The sequence below is a fragment of the Hemiscyllium ocellatum genome, chromosome 4, assembly GCF_020745735.1.
Source record: "Hemiscyllium ocellatum isolate sHemOce1 chromosome 4, sHemOce1.pat.X.cur, whole genome shotgun sequence".
NCBI classification, from domain to species: Eukaryota; Metazoa; Chordata; class Chondrichthyes; order Orectolobiformes; family Hemiscylliidae; genus Hemiscyllium; species Hemiscyllium ocellatum.
In genome coordinates, this window is record NC_083404.1 from 36,529,913 (window position 1) to 36,542,774 (window position 12,862).

At 41.7% G+C, this 12,862-nt stretch overlaps 1 protein-coding gene across 1 annotated transcript in view; it reads left to right on the plus strand.

Moving 5' to 3' along the window:
* The window catches only part of LOC132815177 (regulator of G-protein signaling 22-like), a 145,131-nt gene that overhangs the window by 97,757 nt on the left and 34,512 nt on the right, over positions 1 to 12,862 (plus strand). The window contains exons 16-18 of the mRNA XM_060823991.1: positions 5,109 to 5,284; positions 7,961 to 8,123; positions 12,040 to 12,198. Coding sequence (XP_060679974.1) covers positions 5,109 to 5,284; positions 7,961 to 8,123; positions 12,040 to 12,198 — 498 coding nt within the window. The remainder of the gene's footprint in view (positions 1 to 5,108; positions 5,285 to 7,960; positions 8,124 to 12,039; positions 12,199 to 12,862) is intronic.

A 12,862-nucleotide genomic window follows, 5' to 3' on the forward strand; every position in this document is an offset into this window, starting at 1 on the left:
ATTTGTGAGAGGTTGTATTTTAAGCTGTTTTTCTCAGAACACCACTGTGCTATGAGGGAGAGTGACAGTGAGGACTGGCCATTGTACTTCTCGCAGCCTTGAATTACAACTCAGTCTATTGAAAAGCTGATGCAAAGAATGAACCTTGCATTCCCGAGATCTGTGGAATCGTCACAGATTGTGTACTGTCACCCATAAATGGATGCAATGTAGAGTGATGCAGGCATCTCAGACCCAAGCAAATTCTCTGTTGGTGGTGTTTAATCTCATTGTCATCCTCTTCGAAATGCAGTCCTCAGCCAAGGTTCCAGAATCTCTGACATCTGACACTATCAGTTATAAAAAGAGTCATTAAAGAGAGTTCTTTAGGCCAAAGAGATCAATGGGTATGGTGAGAAAGCAGGTATTGAGTTGGATAAGTAACCATGATCACACTGAATGGCTAAGCAGGTTTGAGGGGCTGAATGGTCTATTTCTGCTCCTATTTTCTATTCATTTGAAAGAGATGGGCAATGCTTAGAAATTTCAATTCATTTCATTCTTAGGATATCGCAGAAACTTCTCCTGTCTCACATGTGTGACTTATCCAGGTGTGCCAATGAAATGCAGCAGGCTTTTGAACAGTGGGATTATGCATGTATTTACAAGAGTGGAGGGTAATTTCCAGTGACATTTCAGCTGTGCCATCAGCATGTTTTCCTCTCCCTCTCCCTATCGCGCTATGTCCAGCCCTGACCTCTGCTGCTGGGGTGGAGGGGACACAGTTCTGTGGTTGGCTCTATTGGCCTGTAACACCTATGTGATCATTTCCTGGTGCTTTTCCTGTTGAAAGTGTGCTGTCCAGATGCAGGCTACCCTTTCTCGGCTGTAGGGATCTTAGACAGGAGGAAAGTAGAGGATCTGAGCCTGAGCAGAAACTTGTGGGAGGGAGGCCTATTTGTTGGCTTTCCTATCTATGGATATCTGCTGGTCCCACCTAAAGTGAAGCTAACCTCCCTTGATCCTGTTGCCTTGTCGTTGATGCTGAGCCTCCTATGGCCAAATAATATCTGCCTGAAAGTGAATTTGCTGGGCTTGGCTAACAGTTGGACACCAAGCTGGCCAGTGGAGGCTGTCAGACAAATGCATGCCACAGCCAGCTTGCCTTTTAGTGGATTCCATCATTCTTTAATCCAGCTGGCTGAGTGCCTTGGGCAAATCCGCCTGCTGTTCCTGTGATCCAGTGACCATCTGGCTTGATGGTCATTAATGGCCAAAAACAGACTCATCTGCCTGTGGCTTAGGAAAAACCCCTGATACCTGGCTGACTGGCCTTCCTGTGTCAGAGACTTGAGGCCTTTATTGTTCAACCAGCAATAGGAACATGTCAGAGATGTGAGCGTAATCTGGAATGATTACCCAGCAAAGTGAGGTCTCTGATGCTGGCCTCTTCATAGAGGCTTGTTGGATGCCATTATTGCCCTCATTAGAGAAGAGAAGGAAATAATTGGAGAAGGTATGTTAAAGCTTTGGAAGATTAAGAATAAGTAAACACTGGTGGCAATTGGAGAGCAGTGCAACTCAGCAAAATGAAACTTATTGGATTGGTTGCCTACTGAGCTCTCTCCTTCCTTACATAAGTGATCCTGCAGTTCTCTGGCCAAATTGAGGAATTTTTCTTTGTAAGTTGAATGGCGTCTGATGCCCCTCATTGTCTTTGGTCTCTGGGCCTGGTTATGGGTCCCTTTCTCCTAAAAATGAGCATGAAAAACAGGAAGCAATTGAGTGTGACAGAAATAGACATAAGATCAGTTTGTGCAGGAGCAGAAGAGGTGCTAATGTGTCTCCTGTGAGTGAGTAGGAAGCTTGGAGGTCAAGAAGAGATAGTACTTTGAAAGGACTTTGAGTGAGAGCCATTGAATAGACACATTGCGTGCAATACTGAGACTTGAAATCAATGAGCCCTGTTGAGATGTGGCAGAGATAAAGTGAGTGCTGGCTGTGTCAATATGACATAGCAGAGAGTTGGTGACACTTAACTTTGCAGCACCCAGAAGATCATTGACCTTCTTTCTTCAGTTCTGCGTGTTACTTTTCACCTGGGACACGACGCTGACCCAGACTGTAATTCATGTCCAGGCTGACCATGTCTGCTGGCATAGCTTCTGTGCAAGTTGGTCCATTCACTAACACTCGTCTATGAAAGGGGGAACTTGCTTGTCTTTCTTCTAGACCTACTCCTATGTTGTATAATAACTGTCAACTATCACCACAGTGTGAGGGCAATTATGTTACAGTGAAGTGAAGTCCAACTGGGCTTTAAATATGGTGCCAGAAGCATGAAAACCCAAAGTTCACAGCCATCTGCCTCTGCACTTGGACAATTCCCCAAGATAATTGCCTAATGGCCCAGTGACATAATTAAAGAGATGACGAGCAGACGTTTGTGTGAGAATAATCACTCTTAAGGTGTGTCAGACTGAGTAAATCATTGGAACTGCAAATGGGAAAATTTGCCTGAGCGCAGCATGGTGGTACAATGGTTAGCACTGCAGCCTCACAGCACCAGGATCCCAGGTTCAATTCCAGCCTCGGGTGACTGTCTGTGTGGAGTTTGCACATTCTCTGTGTAGGTTTCCTCCAGGTGCTCTGGTTTCCTCCCACAGATGTGTAGGTTAGGTGAATGGTCATGCTAAATTGCCCATAGTCAGGGGTGAATGTGGGGAATGGGTCTGGGTGGGTTACTCTTCGGAATGTCGGTGTGGACTTGTTGGGCCGAAGGGCCTGTTTCCATACTGTAGGGAATCTAATCTAATCTAAATGGGATAGAGAATGAAAGGGATCTGGGGGTACACTTTAGGCTCATAAACAGTGGCAGTGCATGACATCAATGCGATAAAACAAAACTCTGGGCTTGGGTCTGAAGGGAAAGACTAAAAGTCCAGGAATTACGCTGGTCAGACCATATTTAGAATATTGTGAATTGTTTTGGGCCCTGTATCTAAGGAAGCATTGGAAGAGGTCCAGAGGAGGTTGGCAAGAATGATTCCAGGGATTATAATTTCCCAGGTTGGTTCACCCTTTAACAGAGTAACTAGAGTCACATCTGTGGCTTGAAGATGAGTAAAAACAGCTTTGGGTGGCAAGTGGCTCAGTGGTTAGCACTGCTGTCTCACAGCGCCAGGGACAATTCCCGCCTCAGGCGCCTGTCTGTGTGGAGTTTGCACATTCTCCCTGTATCGCGTGGGTTTCCTCTGGGTGCTCCGGCTTCCTCTCACAATCCAAAGATGTGCAGGTCAGGTGAATTGAGTTTGCTAAATTGCCCACTGTGTTAGGCCCATTAGTCAGGGGTGTATATAGGGTGGAGGAATAGATCTGGGTGGGTTACTCTTTGGAGGGTCGGTGTGGAACTGCTGGGCTGAATGGCCTGTTTCTATATTGTAGGGAATCTAATCTAATCAAGAGCTTGTCATATGAAGAGCGGTTGAAGACTGTGGGTCTGCACGAAATTTAGTGAACTTAGAGGAATGAGGGAGGGAAGTCTGATTGAAAGTTACGGAATATTGAGAGGCCTGGATAGAGTAGACATGGACAATCAAGTAGGAGAGACTAGGACCTGAGAACACAACCCTGGAGTGAAGAGATGACCTTTTAGAACTGAGATGAAGAGGAATTTCTTCAGCCAGAAGGTGGTTAATCTGTGGAACTTATTGTCACAGAGAACTGTGGAGGTCAAGTCATTGAGTATATTCAAGACAGTGATAGATAGGTTCTTGGTTCACAGGTTGAGAAGCATAACAGCCATGATTGAAGAGTGGAACAGATTCAATAGGCCAAAAAGTCTAGTTCTACTTCTATGGCTTATACTAAACTTGTTTCAAACTCTACTTCAATGAGAAACTGAAAAGAAGAATTGCACAGATATTGAACATTTAAAATGGAAACAGAACATGCTGGAAAAACTTAACAGGGTACGGCAGTATCTGTAGAGAAAACCAAGCTAATGTTTCAGATCTATGATCTGATTACACAGAAACACGTTTTTGTTGCAGCACAGTAGGAGGCCATTCAGTCCTCGAACTTCTGTGTTTTCTCATTGGGCAGTTGAGAGATTGCACGTGGCTTTTTCTACTTCAGAGATATGAGTACTGAAGGGATCAAGCAGTCAATGCTGGATCTGCACGTCCAGTCACAGGTATGTCAGGTGGTATTTGAAGAAGGGGGTGAATGAGATACTTGGGTTTTTCACCTTTTCCTTCTGCTATTTGTAGTTGGCTCCCACCTGAGTCAGTTGGAAATATTCAAGTTGGTTGGTACCTTCCCAGATGATTCTCCAGTTTGAATGATCTTGAGTAAGAGATTGCTGTGAATTAGTGGCAACTTTGCATATATTTGGAGAAGCTTTGAAGACATCCTTGATGTGTTTTCTCAATCGTCCCCATCAGTAACAACTTGCTGTGACAGAGCTCTTAGAGAGAGTTTATTTTGTAAGGCTTGTGGCAGGATTAAAGATGATGTATCTCACACAACACAACTGATTGGCAACAGCCAGTGCCTACAAGTTGGAGTGGTTTACACTGATTCGAGCATTTATCCTGCTATCATATGTTATAGGTCTACTGGAGATACTGCAAAAAAGATTTAGCTGTATGAAACTTGTAAGGCACATTGGAAAAAGATGAGTAATCAAGAAATCTTTTGAAGAAAGGATGAGAGTCAATCTAATAGATGCCATTAAAAATATGAAACATTTTCACAAAGTGGATATAAAATATTTATGTGTGGGCAATCAAAAGTCAAGAGACCTATTTTTTCCTCTATTCACTCACAGGATGTTGGTTTCGGTGACTGTGCCAGCATTTATTGCCACTCCCTAGTTGCCTTTGAGAAGAACGTAGTGAACTGCCTTCTTGAACTGCTGCAGTTCTTGGGCAGTAGCAACACCAGCATTGCAATGTTTCACCATATAACAGATTTTTGGTCGGCAAATGTCTGGCCTGACAGCAGCATCCTGTCTGGGCGAATGCCACTTATGTTACTGCACACTGAAACTATTACAACTTTTAGTTATGGAAGCTGAACTTATTAGTTTAATTGTAATATCATTTTCTTTCTTTCTCTGCTTTTAGCAATTTATTCTTCCTGCCCGTTCAATCAGTCTGGTACACACTTCAGACAATGTGAAAGGCTCAAATTACTGGCAGACCGTTCCTGAAGAATTCTGTAATTACACATTGGATGCACTTGTTCGTAATCGCTTAGAACTTGAGAATTTCCAGGCATTCCTTCGCGAAAATTTAGCAGGGTAAGTACCTCGGTACCATTCTTTAAATAATACAGTGAAAGTCATTGTAAAATATCCAAATATTACCAAAGCAAAAATACTGCGAAACTTGAAATCTGAAATAAAATTAACAAATACTGGAAATACTCAGCAGGTCAGAAAGCATCCATGGAAGAGAAATGCAGAATTGAGGACCTGTTAATGTTAACTGTGAGTGGAATTTTCTGTGTCAGTTCAGAGATTTTAGAAGTTTGAGTGGGGACGCTTTGTTGGGCAATGGGGATATCTTCAGTTTATCATTGGTGGATTAGAGTTTTGTAATTAAGATCAGATTACTTATAGTGTGGAAACAGGCCCTTCGGCCCAACAAGTCCACACCGACCCGCAACCCACCCAGACCCATTCCCCTACACCTAACACTACGGGCAATTTAGCAAGGGCAATTCACCTAACCTGCACATCTTTGTGACTGTGGGAGGAAACCCAAGCAGACACGGGGAGAATGTGCAAACTCCACACAGTCAGTCACCTGAGGTGGGAATTGAACCCACGTCTACTGGCGCTGTGAGGCAGCAGTGCTAACCACTGTGCCACCATACTGCCCAATTACACTCTCAGAATCTTTCAGGTGGGTTAGCATGTCATGAATCTTCACCAACATCCCAGCCTGCTGAAATTATGTTCAAAAATCTTGTTAGTAATAAACAGGAAAGAGCTGAACACAAACCCAAAGTATGTAAACATATATGTATGTAAGTGTGTGTGTGTATGTAAGTGTGTGTGTGTATGTAAGTGTGTGTGTGTATGTAAGTGTGTGTGTGTATATAAGTGTGTGTGTATATGTGTGTGTGTGTATATGTGTGTGTGTGTATATGTGTGTGTGTGTGTGTGTGTGTGTGTGTGTGGTGAGTGCCTGATCAGGTGGACTTCTTCCTTAAGCTCGAGGGAGTACAAACTGCTTCTGTTACTTGGCTTCTTTATAACCAAACCATTTCTTTGCACAAATGCTTCAAGTTGAGTTGCAGCCTCTCCAAATCATTCATAAGCCGTCTTGGCCATCTGCAGTCTAGCTTCTGGGTAGACTCTTATGGTGGGAGTGGTGAATTCTGATGGAGTAAACATGCAAGTGAGTCAACTACACTGGTTGATACCAGCAAACCTGACCTGGGTAGACAATTGGGACTGAAGTCGAAGGGTATGCAATTCAAACGGCCATCTTCTGTGACTGTGTCCTTGGCCCGTGTAATCATTTGGTGAAAAGCTACTTGGTGTGTACATTCTCCTAGACATGATGAAAGCTTATTGACCTGATGGGGCATTAACAACTGCATAGCTCCTTTTATGTTTTACATGTGAACCTTACAGATATTGACTGCACATGAAGTATTGGATGAGGTGTCTGGCAGCCAATGTCCTGGGTACCAATCCTCTGCAGTGGTATTATACAATGCCAACTTACATTCATAGGAACACATAAATATTGAGTAACAGTGGTGCATATGCTGGCAAAGTGCAGCAATTTGTTCATCCTCTTGAGGCTCTGGATCCAGGTTCTTTTGAACTGCTTATGGGCACTGGCCCCCACAGCCATCATTGTCCGGACTCTCTGTGTCAATCGATTTAGCCTCATTCATAGAGTCAAAAACTTTACTTCCCTCCTGGACAATCTTCAAGAGTACTAATAGAGATGCATTGTTGAATTTTGCATTTTCTCTGACATCTCCAAGATGGGAGTGGGTCTTGCTGCTGGGTTGCAGGGACCAAGTGCTTTCCTGCATGAGGATCCTGGCAAGTTTCAGAACTCCCTGAACATAAAATTTGGCATTTTATCTGTGCATGAACATGCAACGAGTTGGAAAAAAACATAATTGCCCAGGAAAAGTCGTTTCATCAGTTTTTATGCCTACCTCCCACCTGGCCTGAGAAAAATTCCACCCTATATTTCTCCCCCCAGAATTTTGATTCCTATAGTTGAAGAAGGGGTTATAATCCGATACTGAAGTTAGCAATCTATTCAAAACCGAAAGAACTGTCAATGCTGTAAATTAGAAACAAAAACAGAGGTTAGTGAAAAAGTTCAGCAGGTCTGGCAGCATCTGTGAAGATAAATCAAAGTTAAAGTTTCGGGTCTGGTGACCCTTGCTCAAAATATTCTGACCTGCAATGTTAACTTTGATTTGTCTGCACAGTTGCTGCCAGACCTGCTGAGCTTTTCCAGCAACCTCTGTTTTGTTAACAATCTATTCAATGGTTTCAGCTGATGCAGTGTGAATGGTTGTGAAGCCACAAGGGATAGATCTTTTAGGTAAGAGTTCAGCTTATTGGCAATTGTCTAAACCTGGATGGCCACAGATCACAAGTTGAGCTATTCCCCCAAGTTCCACTTGTGGAGAGATTGGCCACATCTTCCCTGGCCTGTTCTCAAGTCATTGGACATTCTCCAGATTTTCCATTAAAACCTGGGACTACACTACTCAGGCCAGTGAGCAGATTGAGGTCAGTGATGTTCGCAGTCAAAATGGAGGTGTGTCGTTGAGAAGCAAAGCTTTTGTCATTTATAGACTGAGAATTATGGCACATTACTGAACCCCCTGATATCTGCAGGGAAACTATCAAAGAACAACAGCTGACGAATCACTCCCATTGACACAGTACCTCATACTGATACATGGACACTTGTCTTTCTTTTTATTTCAGTATGGATCTCAAGTGCTGGATGGACATTGAATACTTCAGAAGAATACCTCACAATGAAAAAGAGACAAGAGATATTACGTCCAAAGCCATCAAAATCAAGTACTTGAATAGGCAGTACTTCTTTGGACCCAGTAGCCCAGCTACAAAAGTACAACAAAATGATGTAATTGAAAGTTTTAATATTAGATTAGTCCTTCACACATGACTCAAGCTAGTTCAACCAGATTAGTAAACTAAAATTGGGTGGCCCAGTGCCTCAGTGGTTAGCACTGCTACCTTATAGCTCCAAGGACTCAGGTTCAATCCTGGCCTTGGGCTATTGTGTGGAGTTTGCACAATCTCCCTGTGGCTGTGTGGGTTTCTGTCAGGTGCTCCAGTTTCCTCCCTCATTCCAAAGATGTGCAAGTTAGTTGGATTGGCCAATGCTAAATTGTCCCATAGTGTCCAGCAGGGTAGGAGGATTAATAATGGTAAATGCAGGGTCAAGTGGATAGGGTGTGGGGAGTTGAATGGCCTTTAAAAATATTTCTAACTGGGTCTCTTTTCACTGCAGCATAGGAGATTGAGAAGCTTATAGAAGTTCATAAAATAATGAGGGGTATAGGTAGAGCTAGTTGTCTTTTCCCTAGGATGGGGGATTTCAACACTAGGGAGCACATTTTTAAGGATAGAGATTTTTTTTTTAAATGAGGAGCAAATCTTTTTCACAGATGATGGTTTGTGTGTGGAATGGACTTCCTGGATGTGAGTACAATTATAACATTTGAAAGATATTTGGATACATATGTGAATAGGAAAGGTTTAGAGGGGTATGGGCCAAGAGCAGGCAGGTGGGACTAGTTTAGTTTGGGATTATGTTTGGCATGGACTGGTTTGACTGAAGACATCTGTGCTGTAAGACTCTGACCCTATAACTGTGATCACAAACACTTAAAATCAACAATTAGCGTGTGAATAAAGTGAGAGTTAAGTAGAATGGCAGGTGAGTAGAGTAGCAGAACTGTAGGTTAACTGGTAGGTGTGGCTGGTAGTTCAGGTCCAGAAGTATACTCGGGTCGAGGCAAGTGCTATTGAATGGTGGGGGTTGGGGTGGGGTGTCAGGTTAGGTATTTAGAGAGTGGGGAGGAGGTGGTTGATCAGATTTTGTCTGTAAAGTTGATCAGCTGTTGGGGCATTGGTGTGTGCAGTAAAGTTCTTCAGTGATCTGGCTTTGTCAGGTTGAGTAGCAGTGTGGCTTCAGTTGGTGGTATCTAGCCAGATAAGAGAGTTGGGGGAGTGGGGCTTGCGAGGCCAGTTGTATATTTTCCCAAGATTTACCAAGGATTTGTTTGGCAAGTAGCAGGAATCTAATTTCAATGTATTAGCATGCCCTGCATTGTCACTAACATACCATTTCACCAGAGGAAACAGGATCTTGGCAATTAAGTTTGCTGGGAAAAAGAAGCATGTGCTTTTATATTCATAACTAGTTTAAAGTGGCATGAAGCAGACAGGGTAGTCCTCCTGGCCAATTTGGATTGCCTTTATTTCATGGAGAGGATTGTTGAATCATCAAGGATGAGAAATTTGCTCCATTGAGCTTGGGCAAGGGATTGGGATATGGTAAACAGAAGGGGAGTGGGTCATGATGGACCTTTGAGGGTTTATGGGGGACAAACGGAGGAAGCTCAGTAACTCAGGAGTTTAAAAAAATGAGGAAATTAAAGAAACTGAAGCAACAGATAAAAAGTATTGGTAAATCTTTAGGGACTAAGATCTGATGAATCGTCAGGACCCAAAGGCCTACATTTGACAATTCTAAAATAGGTAGCTGCAGAGATTACAGCTGAAAATGTGTTGCTGGTTAAAGCACAGCAGGTTAGGCAGCATCTCAGGAACAGGGAATTCGACGTTTCGAGCATAAGCCCTTCATCAGGAATGAGAAAGAGTAGCCAAGCAGGCTAAGATAAAAGGTAGGGAGGAGGGACTTGGGGGAGTGGTGATGGAGGTGGGATAGGTGGAAGGAGGTCAAGGTGAGGGTGATAGGCCGGAGTGGGGTGGGGGCGGAGAGGTCAGTAAGGAGATTGCAGGTTAGGAGGGCGGTGCTGAGTTGAGGGAACCGACTGAGACAAGGTGGGGGGAGGGGAAATGAGGCCGTGTGGGATCAGTCGGTTCCTTAGGCAGGTGCTGAGGAAGGAGATGTGGCTGTGGTAACGAGTCTGTTTGAGAACGTGGCTGAAGAGTTTCTGTGCAGTGCAGAGATTAGTAAATGTGATAGCTATGATTTTCCAAAAATTCCTCAATTCCTAAAGCGTCCAATTAGACTGGGTTTTGACAAATGCCACACCATTTTTGAGAAAGGTGGGAGAAAACATGTGAACTTGATTTTACTGAAAGAAATCCTGTTTGATAAATTGTAAAGACAGTATCTTTTTTTATTTTTCTGTATTTTCAATTGTGGATTGAAATGGGAAAAGGACTGTTTTTAAAAAGATTGTGGAAAGACTTGCTTCATTTTTTAAAAGCAAGTTACTGTGACTAATTGTAAATCATGTTTACACTGCTGCTGTGTTCAAACAGTGGGAGGGGATTGTTTGTACACAGGCTGGCACGATTGGGTAAATACAAAGTAAGATCTGGCTGGCATCAAATAGTTGATTCGTTTATGGAATTGTGACCAGTGAAGGATATCAAAGTTATGACATCAACCAATAGCTATCAGATTGTCTCCTGGGTAGCCGTACAGATTGTGGGTATGGACCATACTGGCAGAAAGCTGAAAACTTCTCAAAGATTATGTAACATGTTTTTCTCTCCAGTAAAAAATACTTCGAACCTGAATAAAGCCAGTTTAATTTCCCTCCCTAATTGTTGTAAGCAGTGGATTTTAACTAGCAGCTAGGAGACTTTGCAGCTAATATATTAATTGCCCACAACTTCTGTAATGTGGTGAAAGGATCCCAAATAAGCAAGCTTAAAGAACAACAATTGCTGTCAAGCAAAAGGATTGTGTTAACAAACCCAGCGGATTGGTGCTATTGAGTTTATTTTCCCAGTTTTTCCCTCCATCCATAGCAAGCTTTTTTAAGCCTGTCTCTATCTGTAAGTGTGTATAGGGGAGTTTTATATGGAAGCTAGAGTTTCAATTAGTGAAGATAAATTCCTACAGTTCATAGTTGTTTACTTGTGGTTAAAATCTATTTATTTATAATAAACAACAATTCTTGTTCAGTACAGAAACCTGATCCATGTTTTTCTGTTAGCATGAGTCCATGTGACAGGTACATTGGGGAATTTTGCATTCTTTGAAATTTATAACTCTATAAATAATGAAGCTTAATTTCTAGTGTGCTTCCCCAGTGAGGTTTAACAAAATTTACATGAACTGTGCTGATGGAACAAAGCGAGGTAGGGAATAAATTGTCAGCATGGACAAGAGGGGCAAATGGCTCCCTTCCATGCTGTAACATTTCTATGATTTCTATGGAGGCTGCAAAGAGATATGGACAGGTTAAGTGAATGGAAGGCAAGATGGCAGATTATAATGTAGATAGGTTGGAAGTTATTCAATTTGATGATAAGTATAGCAAAGTTTTTTTTTAAACATGAGGCTTTTTTTTGTATTGATATTCAAAGAGCTTTAGGTATGCTCCTGCAAGTACACAGGAAGTGAATATACAAGTAGAGCAAGGACTTAGGAAAGCAAATGACATGGTGCCATTTTATCACATGGGGACTGGAGTACAGGAAAAAAGAAATCTTGTTATAATTGTGCAGGATTTTGCTGAGACCATCAGGATCATTACGTGCAGTTTGTCAAGAAAGATAGACTTGCATTCGAGTCAGCACAACAAATGTTCACTAAATTAGTCCCTGGGATGAGAAGATTGTCCTTGGATGAGAGGTTGAGGAAATTCGGTCTATATTCTTCAGAGCTTAGAGGATTGAGAGATGATCTTATGTAAGCCATCTTGAATTACTGTATCTATTTTTAAAGGTCAAATTACTGTGCTTTCTAAAATGTATAATATTATAATTACACAGTTGTGACAACTTACTTTGGAAAACAAAGAAACCACATAAGTGATTTTTCTCTCCAGGTGATGATACTAGCTGGGGGATGGGGCAAGTTGCTCCATGATAAGTTGTCTTCAGATATTCTAATTGAAGTTCAAAAATATGTAAAATTACGCTTGGAAAGAAAATGGCTGCCAATGTTTCTAGCTTCACCAGAGTTTGTTAAGAGGCACCATCAACAGGTATGGCAATCCTACAGTTATAGCAGGCACTGAGTGTAAATAGCATTACCTACATGCTCTATATTGAAAATATAAATTCAGCACTTGTTGTTTTACATATATCAATGTATAAAAAAAAACTGTACTGAAATAACTGGGATGAAATGAAAATGGAGAAAATATTTGATCAGAGACAAATAATGCTTTAATTTCAAGTTGATAACCTTTCATCAGAACTACATAAAAGTTAGAAATGTAATAGAGTTTAAGCAAGTAAACGGGATGAGTGGGTTAGAAGAAACAGCAAGGAAGAACAAAAGAAGGGATGTCAAGAATAAATAATAAATTCTGAAGATATACAGTCAAAGAAAGTGATAATTGAACAAGTAAGGAAACAAAAGAAATGGTTTGAGGATATGTAAATGACAGAATGATGAACACCTTTCATTTGAGAGCAAAAATGAAGTAAAGTAAAAACCTGCAAAGATAAAGGAAACAAGATCGGACATAGGTTTTCTGGAGAAACAGATATTTGTTATATCTGATTTATTTATATGTTTCAATATCTTTTATTTCAAGTTTACACTTTGAATTGGTCACATATAGATTTTCTGTGCATCTGAAATTAATAATTAACTTATGTATTTCTGTTACTATGGTGGTTTCTGTTAAAACAGTTTTTGAT